This window comes from Phyllostomus hastatus, unplaced genomic scaffold (assembly GCF_019186645.2).
Source record: "Phyllostomus hastatus isolate PE091 unplaced genomic scaffold, TTU_PhHast_1.1 phas_scaffold_78, whole genome shotgun sequence".
Lineage (NCBI taxonomy): Eukaryota > Metazoa > Chordata > Mammalia > Chiroptera > Phyllostomidae > Phyllostomus > Phyllostomus hastatus.
In genome coordinates this window covers 97,991,134-98,011,752 of record NW_025334041.1, presented here as the reverse complement: position 1 = coordinate 98,011,752, position 20,619 = coordinate 97,991,134, and the positions used below count along the sequence as shown (strand labels likewise).

The window sequence follows — 20,619 nt, the reverse complement described above, 5'->3', positions numbered from 1 at the left end:
TACAAGACTGGATGGGACCTGTGTTCATTGCATTTAATTGAGCCATTGTAGACAGATTGATATGTCTTTCATGATATTTTCTCAAGCACCTATTGTTTATATGTTGAATTCAAAGCCAAATGCTGCTTATATAAAAGTGGAAGATACCGCTTGACTTCAGGGAGGTTATGATTTAGTTAGGAATATAGCTATGACAACAGTTAATTTTAAAATAAAATGGAATTAAATGAGAGATTGATAAGTGCAGTGGAAGATTCAAAGCATAACTGATTAAGTCTTCCTGGGGAACTAGGGAAGGCTGAAGAAGGAGGGGGGCATCTCAACGTGGCTTTGAAGGGTGGTAGTTTAATGGGATTTTCCTGGTTTGGGTGGGGAGGGCCTTCCAGGCTGAGAAAGCAGCAAGCAAAAACTATGAAGAGGGCAGTTTATTGTCTCAGAAGCTTTGGAGAAAGGTAAAGTGTACAAATGTGGTTACAGTAAGCAATAGCATGCTGGTGGAGAGTTCTTACTCTTGGAGTGGATTATACTCTCCAGAGGAAGCACAGCATAGCAATGAAGCTCTAAAGTATTCCACCTTGTAGAGCATAGCTGTTCAAAGACAGTGTGGAAGAAGAGGAACTAAGAAAGGGAGTGTCAGTAATGACAGGCAACCCAGGAAAAAGCAGCACAAGGAAGTCAGAGGGGGAGAGAGTCCTGGGAAGGAGGGCAGTGGACAGGCCAGGCTAGACCGAGACCAATTTGAGATTTGGGAATTAGCAGCTCCCAGATAACACCTGAGAGAACAGTTTCACTAGAGAGCTATTACCTGAACAGCAACAATAATTATATTATTATCTACATCCTTATCTATGTATATTGCCCTTTGCATTTGACTAGTGATTTAGATTTTACCCAGTATAAGCCTTTTCCATATCATTCTTTCCCCACAATTGGATATTTTCATTTGTTAATTTACTCATTGCATAAGTAAATTATCAAATCCTTGCTGCAAGCTAGGCATGGGCTAGTAGCTGGGATATGATCTCTTTCTCCTCTCTGAATTCTCACACCTCAGTTTCTTCTTTTGGACCTTTATTGTGTTCTGCTTTGCATCATTTTTTTTAAACTTTTTTTATTGTTGTTCAAGAACAGTTGTCTCCATTTTCCCCCCACTACTCCCCCCACAGACCCCAGCTATCCCCACCTCCCACCCCTGATCCCGCCTCCCTTGTGTCCTTTATACATGTTCCTGAAAACACTTCCCCCCTTTTCCCTCATTATCCCCTCCCACCTTGCCTCTGGTTACTGTCAGTTTGTCCTTAATTTCAATGTCTCTGGTTATATTTTGCTTGCTTGTTTGTTTTCTGGACAGCTACATGCAAAAAAAAAAAATGAAACTCAGTCACCAACTTACACCATACACAAAAATAAACTCAAAATGGATTAAAGACTTAAATATAAGTCACAACACCATGAAAGCCCTAGAGGAGAACATAGGCAGGAAAACCTCAGACATCCCATGCAGCAATATTTTCACTGATATGTCCCATAGAGCAAGGGACATAAAGGAAAGAATAAACAAATGGGACTTCATCAAAATAGAAAGCTTCTGCACGGCTAAAGAAAACAGTATTAAAATAGAAAGAGAACCAACTGCATGGGAAAACATATTTGCCAATGATACCTCAGACAAGGGCTCCAAAATATATAAAGAACTGACATGACTCCATCCCAGGAAGACAAAAGACCCAATTAAAAAATGGGCAAAAGACTTGAACAGACACTTCTCCAAGGAGGACATTCAGAGGGCCCAAAGCCATATGAAAAGATGCTCAGCATCACTAGCCATTGGAGAGAGATGCAAATTAAAACCACAATGAGATACCACCTCACACCAGTCAGAATGGCCAACATAAACAAATCAACAAACAAGTGTTGGAGAGGATGCAGAGAAAAGGGAACCCTAGTGCACTGTTGGTGGGAATACAGACTGGTGCAGCCACTGTGGAAAACAGTATGCAATTTCCTCATAAAACTAAAAATGGAACTGCCTTTTAACCCAGCAATTTCACTGCTGGGATTATACCCTATGAGCCCTGAAACACCAATGCAAAAGAGCCTATGCACTCTAATGTTCATAGCAGCACAATTTACAATAGCCAAGTGCTGGAAGCAACCTAAGTGCCCATCGGCAAATGAGTGGATCAATAAACTGTGGTACATTTACACAATGGAATTCTGTACAGCAGAGAGAAAGGAGCTTATGCCCTTTGTGACAGCACGGATGGAACTGGAGAGCATTATGCTAAGTGAAAGAAGCCAGGAAGTAACGGACAAATACCATATGATCTCACCTTTAACTAGAACTTAATCAACAAAAGAAAAAAACAAACAAAATATAACCAGAATCATCAAAATTAAGAACAATCTAACAATAACCAGAGGGGAGGGGGGAGGGGGCAGTGGGGAGAAGGGTTTTCAGGAACTACCAGAAAGGACATATGGACAAAACCAAGGGGGAGGGTGGAAGCAAGGGAGGGAGGTGGGTTTGGAGGGGGTGGGGAGAAAATACAGACAACTGTAATTGAACAACAGTAAAATAATTTTAAAAAAAGAAATACACACTGTCTTCACCCTTCTATTATCTTGTAAACTCCCTGAGGGTAAGGGCTCTATTATCTTGTAAACTCCCTGAGGGTAAGGCTCTCGAACATATCTTTATATCTCTTTATCACCTAGATTTAATGCAATTGTGGGCACATGAGTTTTTAAGAAATATATTAAAGTGAACTAAGTTGCTCCTCACACAAACCACATGGAGATAGATGAGAAAGATATTATTTCTATTTGACATGGAGAAAAAACAAATAAGGGTTAAGTAGCTGACCCAAGTTCATACACTTAGTGACAGGCAAGTTTCCATGTAAGGTACTGCAACCTCTAAATGAGAATAATTCCATGTCTTGTCTTTTTTGGGTGGTAGAGAGAGAGAGAGAGAGAGAGAATGAACTTTCTTTAGTTTCCAAAGTGGCTAAAGTAGCTGGCACTCAAAAGAAGACTAGAAAAGCTCTGGGGTTTCCAAGAGTTAGTTACAAGAAGTGTCTTCTTTTGGACTGGCTATGGCTAAAGAAAGAACTGAAATTTCTCAGAAGAAATCACAATTGAATTGTCTTTTCAATATTTTTTACTTTTTTAAAAAAAATAAAGACGCTGTTTAGCTACAGGGAAAAATAAGAGTGGTTTGTAATGTGGAGTCCAACAGCAGCACAAAGAAATTTTATGTAGTAATTTTATGCGTTTGTTGAAAGAAGGTGAAGGGAAGTCAAATAATGTGTATGAATGACACATGGATGTGGACAATGGTGTGGGGATTGACTGTGGGAGTAGGGGGTGGACTGGGTGGAGGGGGGAAGGGGGAAAAATTTGGAAAACTGTAATAGCATAAACAATAAAATATTTAAATAAAAAGAAAAAATATATAATTTCATACATTTCAGTAGTTTAATTTAGAGCCTAGCATAATTGACATCTTAATCATTCTGGAAGGTTTTCCAGAAATTATTAATAATATTAACATATTTGATGAATGTATCTATGTGTATATATATTCTGTCTATATTTTTTGTCCTCTTGTCCCTCTTCTGCCACCCACCCCATTTTAATTTTCAGAAGACTATAGGAATGACAAAAACTATTTCAACCTCAAAATAAACCTTTTAGAGGAATGTAAGAATCCACTCTCCCAGTTTTACCTTAGTCTGTGGTGAGGTTGGGAAGGGATGGTTTTAGTGGGGGAAACCAATTGCTTTGTGCTTTAAAAGTTGGCATAGCCACACATTCTGAAGCTGCATATCTTTGAGATATAACATTCATGAATCCTTTATTTGAAATTTCAGTGCATTTTCACTTTTAATTATAACAGATATTAATGTTTCCAGAGATACAGACTGGGCAGGTAAGATTCTACTGTACATTAATTTGCTCCTGTCTTTCACTGAGTATCAAATCCATTTATGATGAGGAACACACAGACAGTGTTTGAAGAACTCCAGCGAAATTGGTTAAGATGCTCATGTTAAAAGTCCCAGTTAGGGTTCAGAAGGTAAAATCATTGGAATGCAAAGTTTTTTCACAGTTAACATTACAGAGTCTTTAGTAACCTGGAAAGGGGCACAACGTTACTAATTGTGCAGTGGATGTTCATAGTTGGTGGCTGGAATCTGATTGTGCTCATAGTTGGTGGCTGGAATCTAGTTGAACAATCACATGCATACTAATAAATCCCAGGTCAGTGGATGTTCCTCTGAGTTAATATTTTTCTGTAAAGTCATGATACAGACTGAGAATCCTTAGGGTCTCCTTTCTTGATCTTTTCCTTTCCCTTTGTGTCCCCTATCAATTTTTTTTTAAAGATTTTATTTATTTATTTTTAGAGAGGGAAGGGAGGGAGATAGAGAGAGAGAGAGAAACATCAATGTGTGGTTGCTGGGAGTCATGGCCTGCAACCCAGGCATGTACCCTGACTAGGAATCGAACCTGCGACACTTTGGTTCGCAGCCCATGCTCAATCCACTGAGATATGCCAGCCAGGTGTCCCCTATCAATTTTGATTAAAAAAGACTCTCTAGAGAAGATTTGCTACTCATCATACCAATTATTTTTATGTATATTACCAGTATTCCATTTCCCTCCCTCAATTCCCTTTCGAAATGAGAAAGCTGACACTCGAGAAATTTGGTAATTTCTTCAATATTGTACAGATAGAATGCAGTACAGCTAGTACTCAAACAGATTTTCTGTCTTCAAGTTCAGTCATTTCTTTCATTTTCTCATTGCCTTATTAAATGTGTTTGTACTAGCTTTTCCAGGATTATCTACATTTTTGGTTTTATCTGAGCAGTGTTTTCTCTGATCTGCCTTTTCCCTTTTAAGAAAGAAATTTGAAGCTATGTGCAGCATTCATGGTAGTGAGAAGAGAGTGCATACTTTCAAATCTTCACAAGAGACTCTGGCTGAAATCCTGCAATGTAGAGTTACTTCTTCCGCCTATGTGTGTGTGTGAAGATCACTTGAATGTTTGTTTCTAAACAGGATCCCAGGACATTAGCTATTTTTTAAATTTAATATTTTATTGTTTATGTTATTACTGCTTCAATTTTTTTCTCCTTTGCCCCCCTTCCACCCAGCACCCCCCGACTTGTCAAGCCCCATGCCGTTGCCCACGTCCATGGGTCATTCATATATGTTTTTTGACTAACGACATTAGGTATTTTTCAATCAACAGTTTTTTTGCCAAAGAATTCAAGCACACTTCAATATATACATGAGGATAATTTTCTCAAAATCTAAATTACTACCCAATTTATAATCTTGGTGCGTAAGAGAACCAAGACTGGTTTACGGTATGCCTAACCCACATATTAAGCTTATGCTCTGGACTCAAATTCATGGTGAAATATTTTAATAATTGATTCTTTTCTGGTGGATGCTTGGAAGACATATATCATGAAAATTACATAGGCTATATAGAAGGGATATCAATATTTTATTAAAGTTATTTATATTTTAAGAAAAACAATTACTTTAAATTTCAAGGGAAGTAGGTATTAACAGTAAGTATCCTTCTCTTTTTTTTTTTAGTGAATACCCTCTGTATGAGATGTGCATATCTCATAATAAACAGGGAACAAAAAGACCTCGACTTGTATATTCCAGGTGGAAAAAATAAAAAGTCTACAGTAGAGAATCCTATAATTTCTCTCTGTTGTTCCTAGTTAAAACAGAAAATAGCAGCTATAGAAACAATAAACTTACCCTGACATGTTCTGCCTCTCACCAGTTGGTATCCCTGGGGACACATACATGAGAATTTCCCAGGTTCATTGACACATTGATATTGACAAAGGTAGCTTGAGGTTCTGCATTCATCAATGTCTGTTGAATCAGAGAAGAGCAAGGACACAAAATTCAAAAACTACTTTGGTGATTTTTTTTTAGATGAGGTAAGAGAATAAAAGCACTGCAAACTCTGAAATAGAAATACAATACTTTATAACAAGCTCAAGGGCAAATTCTAACAATATTGGCTCATTTCATCTAGAACAGCAACTTGCAACCTTTTTCATCTCATGGCACACATAAACTAATTACTAAAATTCTGTGGCATGCCAAAAAATACATTATATTTTTTGCTGATCTGACAAAAAATAGGTATAATTTTGATCCATTCACACCAGATGGCTATTGTTGTGTTGGCTGTGTCATTTTTTTTAATTTGACAGTCTAAGTCAGGGGTGTCAAACTTATTTTCACGGGGGCCACATCAGCCTTGCAGTTGCCTTTACAGGACCAAATGTAATTTTAGGACTGTATAAATGTATTACTCCTTAACTAGGGGCAAGGAGCTCGGCACTGCTGCTGTGTAGAAACAAGGTGCTGGGTGGGATAAAATAAGGGGGAGGGCCGGATTTGGCCTGTGGGCCTTATGTTTGCCACCTGTGATCTAAGGGAAATGATCAGTGCCCCTGACGAAATAGGTATTGCATGTTTTAATAATTTTTGTGGCACACTAGTGTGCCTCTTGCAGCACACCGTTTGAAATGATCTTCTAGAACTTCATAGCACAGAATTTGTCTTGCCATCAGTTTTGCTCAATCACTGCTGACAGTTGGTCAAATCCTGGACCTGGCCATCTGAGCTGAGCAGAGTGAATGAACTGGTTTGTGGCTGATCCTTTTCACTTTGGGCTCTGCAGACCCATCAAAGGTGCACATTCATATTTGTTTTCTCAGAAATTGGACAGCTTTGTTGCCAAGTTCATCTGATCACTGAACTTTAAGTCCCATTGCTGTGCTAGCTTCTAGAGGTGACATCCTGGCAGGGTCTGGCATTCAGGAGAAAAAGGTTTTGCATTTCTCAATGGTGAGGCCCCTATAATTTGCTTAGAGGGTAGAGGCAGGTGTCCAGAGCCAGTCCCTTTTGGTTTTGAGCACAGTAGCATGATGCAAGGTGTCTCTGGGTGAAGTATGACCTTTGTGGCCCCAAGTTAAGTAGGGAAGGTCCATGAGGAAGTGAGAGGCATCAAGTGTTGATGCACTTCCTCAGGATGTCTTATGTCTTTTAAATTACGCATTGAAACTTGCATGTGCAGTGGACTCTGAAGGCCATCCCTTCAGTTAAAGGCCTTCTTTAGTTATGTGGAAAGTGAAGCCTAGGAAACTTCAGATATGTGCCCAAGGTACACATTAACAGGAATAAGACTAGGGTCCAGGTATCTTGGTTTTTATCCTAATGTTTCTGACATGCAGTCAGCATCTTTCAAACTTAAATGTTCATAACAGTTACCCAGAGTTAGATGTAGAATCTGACTCATTAGGTCTGGGCTGGGACCTGAGATTCTGCATTTCCTGTAAGCTCCCAGAAGGTGCTGATGCTGCTGACCCTTGGATCCCACTTTGAGAAGTGAGACACTGGTGCATACTTCTAATTATTAAACCCACCTTGCATTTAACATTTCAGTCATTTTTTTTCTTCTCCATTTTCTTGATAACATACTAAAAAGTCCATGTTGCAATTGAATTAACTGGACTTTAGGATACAATTTTCATGGATAAAAATTTGTTTTCATAAACAGGTACATAATCAAATAAAAGGATAGCAAAGGGATTGGAGTCTTATTAAGAATTATTTGAAAAATATTTTACCTTCACAGTTGAGCCTGTCGCTACTTAGCTCATATCCTTGGTTACAGTGACAGATGTATGAACCAAGAATGTTGTAGCATTGCTGAGCACATTGATTGCTGGCATCGCATTCATTGATGTCTGAAAGGAGAAGTTATATACATTTATATATTGATGTCTTTAAACATATCTTTGCTCTTTTGTACCTATGTCATTCAATGATAAGTAATTCCCTAGCTGGATTCCTTGCCCTACAGAAGCTCATTGGAGAATATCCATCCAGGTTTCATATTTGTTGAAACAACATCAAAGATCTGTTGTTTCCTTCCTTTAGAAATACCGGAATGACAGTTATTTTGCTGAGAATGACAGTTATTTTATGGTTTGATGAATCTTTCCAAAAGAATTTAATGATTCTAATAAATATACATTCCAGTGTCTATTTTCTTTTATTGTTGTTCAGATGCAAAATGCCAAGTCTATAAATAATTAATATAAGACACTCATACTGATACGGTCTCTCAGCATGCTGTAGTGAAGATTTATCTGTGCTATTTATTACTTTTTAAATGGGTTCTGTTAAATTCCATTGCAATTATAACATAAGCCTTTGAGACCCATACAGAGTTTTGCAATGCTCTAAGGCACTGAAAATATTGTGAAAAGGCATTTTTTCCTGCACTAGATTCTTTCCATGTCATGCCAGTCTCAAAATTGTGTACTGTGACATTGCATTCTGAAAGGGGAGAAGAAGCATGAAAAATCAGATGTGCTTTCAGAGGAATGTTTATGTACTTGAACTTGCTGTAACCCCTTTGGCACCTTCAGCTTTTATATCACACACTGTTGACTAATTGGTGTGTGTATATCAATGGATTTGTATTTTTTATACACCACAGATGAGAACTAAAACCAAGATTAACAAAGTTTTCCATTCACATCTTGAAGTGTTTTAAGAAACAGATTGGTTGCTGTCTTTTCAGCTTTATTCAGGGAAGTTGATGGAAACCAGTTCACTCAACAAAACTGAAGACTAGAATTACTGCAATGCGGCATAGGTTTGCTTTTTTTTGAAGAGAGAGATCAGTTAGTCAGGAAGGCGGTTCCCAAAAGGCTTACCTACACAGGTATAGTTGTTGGCTGCCAACTGGAACCCAGGACTGCACTGGCAATAAAACGATCCTGGCGTGTTCACGCATCTTTGGTGGCAATATGGAGGCATTGCACATTCATCTATATCTAGGTTACCAGGCATACATCACAAAGAGAACTACATTATTGATTATCCACAGCTGTTTGCTCTCAAGCTCTCAGAAAACATTATCTAGAAAACCTACCTAGAGAGGACCTCACTTTAAAAGAGCATAAGGGGACTAATTGGCAAAAGAAGAAAATACAATAAAGATTAAATTTAAAAAGTAATTATGTTCTTTCTTTAAAATTAGGGTAGATGTGTTTTAAATATACTTAGATCTGGCATTCTGCAGTTAAGTGAGATGTTAAGAACAATGACTACATAAACCTGGCTGGGTGGGTTAAGACTTAAAAGAGAGAAAAGTAGTTAAAACTATTTCACATATATATGAGAATGTCAGTTTGAAGACTAAAACCTTTATAAAGATAGAAGTATAAAAGCACTATTGAAGAATTGAGTGAGATGCATAAAATGAAGAGAAAGAAGGAGTAGGTTGTTCTTTAGCTGGTGACTTTGGCACATTCATTTAAACATTCAGTATCTTGGTTCTTACTTTTGTAAAATGTGGATAGTAATGCTTATTATGTGTATCTTACAATGTTTCTGTGAGCATCAAATGAAAGAACACTGTGGAAGGAACAGGATGCTAAACAAAAGTGCCCTTCTGACACATCAATGAAGCGTTCCAGCCATGTCCTTCTCTTATAAGTATTTCCAACCATAAAGCGCTCAGCTGAGAACTTGTAGAGTAGGACTAACATCTTAGAAGCATAATAAAACTACATTAATTCATGACTGTACACGTTGTGACAACTCCGACATGGCACGCATAATTAAACATAACAATTATGCATGGAAAATGTAAGACTATACAGTGACACTATCTTATAGTGAAAAAAAAAGAGTGAAAACAAAACTCTATGCCCAGTTCTTCTGGCACTTTAATGACTAAAAGTGTAGGAGGCATTGTGTTCAAGTAGCCTCAGGGTAATCTGAGTTTGAATCTCAAACTCCTGGCAATTACTAGCTAGGGGTTTACCTCTCCCAGCTTGCGTTTTCTTCTCTGTAAGTAATTGTGCAACAATGGGGTAGAATTATTGGAAGGATTACGTGACATAATGTAGGCAAACTTCCTTACACAAAACAGGTAGAAATAAATGGGGGCTATTATTGATAAGTTACAAAATCTATTGATTTAACTTGAATATTGAAACAAATGACAGTGATTTGCACATGGCTTCCCCTCTCATTTATTTAGGTGTCTGCTCAAATGTCACTTCAGGAAGACCATCTCTGACCATCCCTATAAAATAGCTTCTTCTGTATTATCTATCCCCCTATAGGTTTGTATTTCTTTGTAGCCATTGACACTCCTTGACACTGTTATGTGTTTGTTTGCTTCTGGTCTGTCTCCCTTACTATAATGCATTGCAGATAAGACCTATCTCTTCCTTTTGAGGTGGAGGTGGAGTATTTTTTGTCTGTTCATTGCTGTACACTTAATACCTGGAACAGGTCCTGGCATAGTAGATACTCAATAAACATTAGTTGAATGAATGGAAACATCATACCAACTAAGAGTAATTTTAGCACAGTTCTTCCTAGTACCCAGTGTTACACCCAGATGCAAGTCTCAATGGCTGATATGTATGCATGGTACTTTCTAATAGTTCTATGAGGGCTATGAATCTGTGCAAGATGTCTCAGCACCTAAGACAAGGCCTGGCACATAGTCAACTCTCAATAAATATTCGATGAATAAATGATGTGTGTCTTTATAACCAGTAAACATTCATTGAGCCATTGCTATTTGCTGGCATTGTGTTTAGCATGTTTATAATGATGATAAATGTGCACACGTTCTATCCCTATCTAGTATGGAAGATGGGCATGCAAACAGTTTACTACATAGGATGATGAGACTGACAATAGGAAGGTGTATAAGGGACAGAAGAAACACTGTGCTACTCAAAGTGTGGGCTGCTGACCACGGCTAGTCCATGGACTATTTGGACCAGTCTGTAACAAGTAGGTACAGAAAATGAGAGTAGTTGTTTAGAAATAGCAATTTGGTGTTATCACAACATTTCTATTGTTGTTTGTAGAAGAATTAATATACAACAGATAGGACATCTACAAAAAGGATCCATCAAAATTTGAGAAGTTCTACCTTAGAGGAGGGGGTGACTAATTATATTAGGGTAGATCATGGACAACTTCCCAGAAGAAATGACCCCGAGGTGGGATTTGACAGTTACATAAGAGTTTGCCAGGAGTGCATGTTCCTGGTGCTGAAAGAGCTGATGTAGAGGCACCAAAGCGTGACACTGATGAAGTATGTGGGATAAAGCTGGAGGATTTTTTTTTTTTGTGGGAGAGGGTTGTTAAAAGTTTGGCAAGAATCAGATTAAAGAAGACTTCTTATGCTCTGTTGAGTAATGTAGAAACGATTCTGTGGGTGAGAGGAATACCACATGATGAGACTAAAGAATGTCTCCTCCTACCATATCGAAGAGTTATTACCTTATGTTCCATTCTCTTTCGTTCTTCCATGGTAGTTTGGGTTAGTTCTTTTTCTATACTTTTTATGCTCTCAATTGTTTGTTTTCCTGGCTAATACAGTGGACAAAACTTTGGTGTCTGTGGAGTTTTCCACACAGTGTGTTCCTAAATCACAGCTTCAGTCCTGCAAAGCCTGGGCCCTCCTTGGAGGCCGGGTAGGAACCCCAGCCTCTAGGAACAGCCCATGGCAGGCAGAACTCCACTGGGGCCCTCGAGGAGCTCAGTGTTGACATCTGACATCAACAGCCCACATTCTCAGGCGAAAATGGATGCCGGTTGCCTGTCCCCATATCCTGATCCTCTGTTTCTCAGAGAAAATAAGGACTCTTCACTTCCATGATAAAAGGTGGTATGTAAATCAATGGATGGCGGGAGTCAGTTAAAGAGTTTCAGGCACAGTGCTGGGTCTCATAAATGAGCCCAGAACACTTTAGTTTACCTCTTATTTGCCAGTTGGCGTCCCCATACTGTGTTCTTCCAGTCATTCAAAAACCATGCCTAGAGCATCTACTTGATGGGCACTCTTCAGGAACTGAGACAGCAGTGACACAAACCAGACCTGGCCTCTGCTTTGAGGGAGCTCAAGTAGAGCTCTCAAGTAGAAGCACATGCTGCACTTGGCTTTGCATTCCTAGCACTGCACCTGCTTGCAGCATAAAGAATGTTTATTATGTGAACTCATTGCATAATGATAGCACACAGCAATTCAGCCCATGACCAGGCACTGTCCTAAGCATTCCCGCACATGAGCTTCTGAAGTGGGGCTAGCATTATCTCCATAGTACACAGGGAAAAGTGAGATAGGGAATTTCAGTAACTCACTTAGGGCCTGAACGTGAGTTACGGGTGTTGGTGGGGTTTGAACCACACCATTTGCCTTATAAACTGTTATGCTGAAACCAGTGAATGAACCCCATATCATCAGTGTTTAAGTGTTATGGTCCCCAAATAGCTAATTTAAAATTATTCTCTCAGTTGCTTTCATGGTCCCATTCATACTCCAAATTTCTGCTTTTGCTTAATGTAACGTGTAACCAACACTTTGATGTCCAGAATATATTCAGCCTTTAAAGTTAGTTCTTTTCTTGTGAATGTGAAAAGTGGATTGGCATTCAAAGGAAGGATAAGCAGTTGTTGGCTATCATTCTCCACATAAACGTGAGTGCTTTGTTTTGAATGCCCAAGGTTTAAACAATTAAGATGTTCAAGACAGGACTTTGCTGACTGCACCGTTTTACTTACCCACACACTGCTCTCCTCGCTTCTGGTACCCTGGTGGGCACTGACAGGCAAAGGAACCACGCAAATTGATGCACACTTGGTCAGCTCGACAGTTGTGCGTCCCTGCGGTGCACTCATCTATGTCTGTTAAAGACACGTGGCATGTAAATGGTATGAGTTAGTTGTGAAAATGTTAATATTTCCTCTGTATTGTCATAATACTTTTCCTAAAGAAACTGAGTTTTTAGTTTATTTTTTCAAACATTACTTTGTGGCACTGTTATATTGGAAATATTTAAAATGATAACTTATTTTTAGTGTTCAGAAAATAATTTCATAGATGCCAGTGTGTACCACTCAGATTTAACCAACACTAACAATTTGCTCTGCTTGCCTCAGCTCACTTGATTTTGTTAAGAACTGAAACATATCAGGTCCAGCTAAAGCCTTACTCCACCCTCATCCCTTTACCTACTGTCCTGGTAGGTGTGAACCCTTTCCTGAGAGGTTTTTATGTGTTTAATATACAGAGATGCACCCCTTAGAATATAAAGTATTGGTTTGCATGTTTTAAAATGTAAATAAATTGTGTGATGTGTTTTCTTCCCCAATAAATTGCATTTGAAATAATTTCTATTGATAAATCTCTAAAAATTTGCCCAATAACAGAGTATAAATCAAACTTTAATAATACACATTCCCTGTTTCTCTTTGCAGGTGTGTTCAAACTTTAGGGTAACATGACTGTGTGTATAAGCCTTTCATTGCAAACTTCAAAATGCAAAAGATTTAATTTGGTCATATTCCTCCAGGAGAGATAGGTTGGTGTAGTGTAAAATACATAATTTCCCAAAGCATTTCTATTCTGAAAATAATAGAGTAAAGATGACATAAGGAGTAGGTAGGTTATAGATCTAGAAAAGTAAAAATAATGCTTAGTCATAGTATAATAAATCTGTTATAATAAATTTCTTGGGGATCAAAATGTGATGTGAATATGTGAGTGTATGTTTATATTACCCAATAATTTATAAGTGATATTTGATGTTGCTTTATCTATATCACGTTTGTATTCATTTACATCTCTCTCTCCTCTCTCACATTATGAAGTTAAATAGCACAAATGAAAGGATTATGTGATATTGGCACTTTTTCAACAACTTAAGACTCTAAGTGTCATTGAAAAATATAGCCTTGTAATTCCTTGATGACAAATTGAGCATAAAAACTGTGACAAGCTTAGGGGGTCTTAGAACATCACTGCGGTAGGTCCAGGGTGGTGATTTGGGCCAAGAATCAATAGTAGAAAAATGAGCCATCAGTTAGAATTTATTCTTCAATTCTTGCCCTTCCCTTTAAGAAGCTCAGAATGTTGCCATTCATCTTTCTAATATTTCCAAGGAGAATTACTGCACTTACACTACCCAGTGTAATAATGTAGGAAGTTCAGGCTATGAGAGGGTTGTCCTCAGATACAGGCTTCAGTGAGCTGGGTGTGGAGATGATACGAGAGATTCCAAAAGAATGAGGGAGGGGACATGAAAAATACTCGAGGGATATGTGGCTGTTATTGGATAATAACCTATTAAAGCAACTAATTACATAATTCTTTCAACCTGGTTTTTAAGTTTTGGTGGATTTTTTTGATTATTGTTTTTTATTTTTGTTTTGAAATTTATTATTATTTCCAAATCAGTGATGACAACTCTGTCCTTTTTAGGTACTATACAAAGGTACAGCAATCTTGCTTTGAGATTATCTTTTCTCTTTTGTGTCTTTTATTATTTTCTCATATGCACTTGATGAAAACATTTCTACTGAGGTTTCTTCAGAGCTTTATGACTTGCTAATGCAGAAATGACAGCAGAATTCCTATTGTTTTATGTCAAGAACATTTGCCAGGATTTGCAGTGATAACAGCCCTGAGAGATACTGCAATGTGAGATTCAGATGTGGCAAGTGTCCTCAGTACATGCTGGCAGAAGATCAAGGACGGGCTGGCTGCTGCATTTTCTAAAGGAGGCCTCGCCAGTGACTGAGGCTTCTCTCGGAGACAACTGCGAACTGCCTCCACCCCAGCTACATTCCTGGTGTCCTACAATTTCCTTCCTACTCTCTTGTCGTTCAGTTCTAAGTCTCTTTGATAAACAGAGTAACATTTCTAGTGGAATTAATATATCATTAAATAGATTTTAAACATAAAATCTGTGCTCCCTGGACCTACTCCTCCTTAAGAACAGGTCCATTTATCATCTGAGAAGGATTATTTAATAAAAATATTGGGTGAGTGAAAGTAATTTAATAAAGATGAACAAACAAAAACAACAGAAAACCAAGTGAAATACCACTGCCTCCACTACAATTACATTCTTTTCCTTTCTTTATGAAAGAAAACAAAACAATGAAAACTGCAGTAGGACTCGCCTCACCTAGGGTTGACTGGCAATATTTTTACTACATTTTCTATTTACCTGGATTCGCTTTTATTTTTAATTCTTTCATGGGGGAAACCTCTTGAAATGCAATAAAATACAGTTGTATGAAATCCCCTTTGAGAAATTATTCCAAAGGAGTTGACTGCATGCTTCATCATATACCTGAGCTGTGTCTGCCGGTATATGAACTGACTGTGTTTTCATTTTCGCTTCTCTGACTTGAAGTTAGAATATTTATCCTCTCCTTTGCTCTTAGCAGGTTATCTAATGGATTTCTTTGAATTAGCTTCAATTGGAGTTTATTCCAAAGTAGTTCTGAATAATTCCTCAAACCTAAAGCAGCACTAATTGGAAAAGCCTAGTTGGTAATCTACAATATTTAAGATACAGAAAAATTTTGCCCATATAACACACTAGGTGACTTCATGTTGTGGTCAATTTATTAGTTTACTTAAATAAAACAATTTTACTATTTTGAGTTGCACTTCAAGATCCTGTTACGGCATTCACAAAGTGTATGTCATATTAGAAAGTTACATGAGAATATACAAAGTCATATCAGAATCGTTATACACTGTTAACATCTTTTATGCTTCTCTTTTCCACTTCTATGCATTTTGATTTGTCTTCAGTGTTAGAAAGTTCAATGTGATAAGAAAAAAATCACTAAAATATAAGTCTATGTCAAAAACTCACACAGAAAGTCCACCCTTGTGCAGATGTGCCGGAAGATCTGGCCCTCCTGGGTGTGACTATGAAAGCCCTCTGTGGTGAGAATAATCAGTTGTGGCAAAAGCAACACTTTATTCATAAGGAAAAGTACTCAGGTCAGCCACGATTTTCCTGATAATCTAAGAAAATGTACTCTGGGGAAAGGAGTTTTTGTTTGGTATTTAAGTCCATCTATAATTTTTCCTTGACAGTTAGGCGGCCACTTAACACCTTTCCTGGACCCTGGGACCCACACTCTTTGAGGAGGGGCCTGTTGTCGTACCTGTATTCCTTATCTGTGTTCCTAATGCCCAGCAGAATGCATAAAACATGGCAATTTTTCAGTAAATACGTGTTAATAAATGGATGAATGAATTATGATTGCTGAAAGCTGAGGTCTAGAGTTTAAGGAAAGTAGGGCCAGTGTTTTAGCTCATGGAATTTAACATTTACAAGACAGGTTAACAGGCAAGGTGTGAGAAAAACAGCAAGATGAGCAAGATGTCCGGAGATGACAAAGGACATAAAGCAAGGGCACTGAAAAGTGCAGATGCTATGAGGAATAAGGCAGTACCAGAGAAGGGTGGCTATGGATGGTTTGCCAGAAGGGATGAGTTTTGAGTGGCATTTTGAAGAAGGTGAGGTACGCAGATTGACAGAAATAGGAGGCTCTTTCTAGGCAGAAAGCAGGTTGCATTAGAAAATGCTGAGAAGACAAAAGTGATTTGCATGAGGATGGCTGACAGCCTGGTCATGTAGCTGGAGGAGGGGCTGTGTGTGAGGAGCCTGGTGCAGCGCCTGGTTGAAAGTGCTCCTAAACTGGTAGTTCAAGTCATGAGCAAAATTCAGGGCCTTAAAGGTGAGATTAGAGTTTGGACTGAACACCACAGGGAACAGCTCTGAACCATGTAGACCTAGCCTAATGTAAACATCGCTAAGGAACAAAATAATAGAGTGTGCTTCCTAAAATATCGCAACACGTAAATCAACTCACATTTCATCTTTCAAATGCATTAAGAATAGCTAATGGCAATATTTGGTGATTCCCTCATTTTTCAAAAATGTGCCCATGTTCTCCCTCCTAGTGATTTACACTATTACAGGTCCCTCTCTTGCTGACTTTGGCACCATCATTGCTTTAATAGTCTGATCTTTGCTCAGCTTGCACTCCTAGCCTTTTTACCATACTGACCCCCAGTCTATGCGACTGCATATTTAGTTTTCTCTCCAAGTCAGTGGAGGTAACTATGTCTACATCTTCCTGGTGTCCACTAAGTCCCTGCTTAGGCCGTCATTCTCTATGTTTTTGGCTCTGTCCCTTTAGTCTGACTCATATTTCCCAAATCCCTGACTCATGCAGCTTTCTCTCTCTTATGCAACATTTTAATCTCTGTAATGTTCTTTCCACAATTTGATAATTTACCACAACATGGAATCAGTGTGTTTCATGGTCAAAACTTTTCTGTATCTTAAATGCTGTAGATTACTAATTAGACTTTTCTAATTTGTGCTGCTTTAGGTCTGAGGGATAATTCAGAGCTACTTTGGAATAAGCTACCTTCAAGGAGTGATGAGAATACACTGAAACAGGATGAAGGGGATTGGGATTATTTTGATTCTGTCACCACCTGTGTGGTCCAGGGCCATGGTATCTTTTTCTCTCTGTTTCTCCATCTGTAGAATAGACCGTCTATCCCTAATGATAGTGCACAGATTTTTAAAAAATTGTTCAGAATTTTCAAAATATATCTTTTTGTATCCAGACTGTGTACTTTATTTTACTCTAAGTAAAGCAGCCACATCTTTACTAGTTCTGTGTGGGACACTGTGCCTGCTTTGGCAAGATTATTTGATGGTGCTGTCCCTTGAACTCCTGTAGTTAAAGGAAAGGCAGTGGTTAAATTCAAGTTGCTGCTAATTCTTTATCTGTATGGATTTAAAATTTTGTTATATTTTCCCCAGTCATGCTGATCTAATCTTATAAAGGGAGTAAAGTTGGGGGGCGGGAGAAAGGTTGAGCATTTGTGTTTGCTGTAAGGAGTTGCTTTACTCCTGGACTTTTCTTTCCATTTTCTTTTTCTTTTCTTCTTCATGTTTTTAATGGTTTAGACAGATACCCATCTGCTCGGAGTGATGTATCCTAATCTTTTCTAGGGACAGGACAATAAATTAGTTCTTAGCAAAGTACTCTTTCTACTTACTTTATGAAACTTTTTCAATAAAAGGAACTCACTGGGTGAAGATCTTAGAGTTATTTAGATATTCATCTTATTTTTCAATATAATCCTGGAAGTAGGAAGTATCCCAACAAGAACTGAGGGCATTGAGTTTTACTGCTGCCTCATCCAGTAATGGCTACTGATAACAATAACCTGAGTACATTGTGCTGACTGGAATCTGATGAAGAAGGTAAGTGGTGTTTTATGCACCACTTCCTTTGCAAATTTGTTAAAATTCTAAAATTAATTGGTATAAAAATAGGTAAATGCTTGGCAATCTCTAAACACCTATTATTTGATTAGGAAATCAGATCTACAGACCTCTGAATTAATCCTAATCTCGGCCCTGTGGAATAAATAGGTGATCACATCATCCACAATTACAGGTGAGGCAGGAGGATGTCACTGAAATGTAGATTGGTGAGGTAACCTGCCCAAGGTCACAGAGAGCAGAAATACAAACCCCAAATTTCCATTTTTGCCTCTGCATTTTAGGCTTCCAGAAAGATTTATTTCCTCAAAGTTCTAGATAGCAGCAGCTTTATTGTGGTTATATATATTTAACTTTCCTTAGTGTTAAAGAGAGGATTGTTAATCTGTAGCACCACGATTCCTCTCTCATGTCTCTCTTCTGTGTTAGAACAACATTCATGGCCCTCCAAGTCTTCTGTTTCCCGACTCCTTAGCCAATTATCAACAATTTTTGTCAAAGACTTTCTATTTCCCTTGCTGCTTCTTTCATAGCACTGGAATCAGATTTATCTGGGCCAAATGCCCAGTTCTAGTTAGCTTTACACCCTTCTGAAATTATCAACCAGAATTCACCCAAGCTAAGCAGTTCTAGTGGAGAAAATAAATACTAATATTAAGTAACAAAAGAAGACTGTCTTTGTCCATGGTCAGCAGTAGATTTATAGTTCTAGATTCTTATCTGTTCTGGCAAAACAGATTGTTAATCACTTAGTGTGCTTTAAATGATAAACAAAAATATCACCAAAGTCAACAAATATCAGTCTCCCTGATAGTTCATGTTATTGTTTTAGAAAGTGAAGTTGGAGAGTCACGTGTCCTGAAGTCCTTACCATTGCACTGTGTTTTATTAGAACCTTGAAATACGCTGTTCCCATACAGAAAAAATGTTACATGTGCTTGAAGCTCCTTTTTCCAGCAACAATGATGGATTTGCACTGCAAATCTGGTCTCCTCTGTAGTTAGTGGTGTTCACTTGCAAGATGACTAGATGAGGTTAGACACAGGGTTCATGCATGTGGGGAAGAAAACCAACTGACGTGTTGGGACACTGAACTCATGGCTCCTCTGCATTGTGCACAAACCAAATGAACCAATCAGTCATACACTAAACAGGAGAATGAGCAAGGAAACAAATGCCTTAACTCTCATTTTCAGGCCTTTTTGCACACTGGCAAAGTGAAGCTCATTGGTTTTGGAATCTTAAAGAAAAAACATTTTCTACAAGTAAATAAATAATTGCTAGGTATGCTCTCTGGCAACTGTGAATGTTATACCCAGATAACCTCTCTTTTTTATTCTTAAACTTAATTATCCATCAAGCAAATGTTTGGTAAAAGGTGATGCTAGTATTGGGGATGATATTACAACCAGATTGATATTACAATCTACAACCTTGTGGAGGTAAAACTATATTTTGAAACAAACAGCACCACCAGTCTTTGTCCCAGGGTGGCTTAGTACCAGGAACTAGAGATCCTCAGTGTGAAAATTCAAGCCCATCCCACATAAGCCGTCGACATGGCCTTTGGAAGAATTAGGATACCCCCTTATTACGGGATGCCTATGCACTGACATTTCAATTGTGTTTCCCTGGTGCTCCACTACTTCACTTTGAACCTCCCACACCCTCCCATCCTGAGCTCCAGATCAAACCCCTGGAAAGTGATGAACGGAATGGAGACTGACTGCATTCAACTGAGTCCACCATGCCCTGCCTTTGTGCTGTGATTTGATTCCTGGCCCCCTTTCCTGAGTCCTTACAGCCAGATTAGTCAGTCTCTCTAGCCCAAAGCACACACATTCCTGGCTTACTCCTTCAGGCCAATCATCACTTGAGGTCGCATAAGCCCCCGGCTATGGCAATGCCAATTATAACAAGCATGGCTTGGTGACCTCCTAATCGTATGAGACCAATTACATTATACTTGTTGTTCATTCAACAATAACCAGCTTTTGTGCTCACTAAATTGAGGCATACTACTAAATTTGCTGAGTGTAACTTGGCAATACTTCTCTAAATCATTAACTGCTTAAGGCTTTTGAAATAAAGTATATCTTTGTGCCTCTTGCCTTTAGAACATGTTACCTTCTTGTGTGTATTTTCCTACCCATTTTGTTACATCTTACTTATGTTTCTGTACAATGTTTCCCCGTATGCCACAGGGCCCTTATGTTTTTCTGAATTCCAAATGGAGCAGAGAGAGAATAAAGGGGAGGAGGGGTTACTCAACAAATTTGCACTAGTACCTTTTTACTTTCTCTTTCTGGTTTAAAATTTCAGCCCAATGAAAAGCAATGAGAGCATACATATGTTGGTAAATCTAAATGAATACTGAATACATAAAACAAGAATAGTAAGGTCT

General features: G+C 38.3%; 1 protein-coding gene across 1 annotated transcript in view; it reads right to left on the bottom strand.

Moving 5' to 3' along the window:
• Positions 1 to 20,619, bottom strand: part of EFEMP1 (EGF containing fibulin extracellular matrix protein 1) — a 65,142-nt gene that overhangs the window by 3,861 nt on the left and 40,662 nt on the right. Inside the window, exons 5-8 of the mRNA XM_045827694.1 lie at positions 12,661 to 12,783; positions 8,781 to 8,900; positions 7,683 to 7,802; positions 5,794 to 5,913 (exon numbers count right to left, since the gene is read on the bottom strand). Coding sequence (XP_045683650.1) covers positions 5,794 to 5,913; positions 7,683 to 7,802; positions 8,781 to 8,900; positions 12,661 to 12,783 — 483 coding nt within the window. The remainder of the gene's footprint in view (positions 1 to 5,793; positions 5,914 to 7,682; positions 7,803 to 8,780; positions 8,901 to 12,660; positions 12,784 to 20,619) is intronic.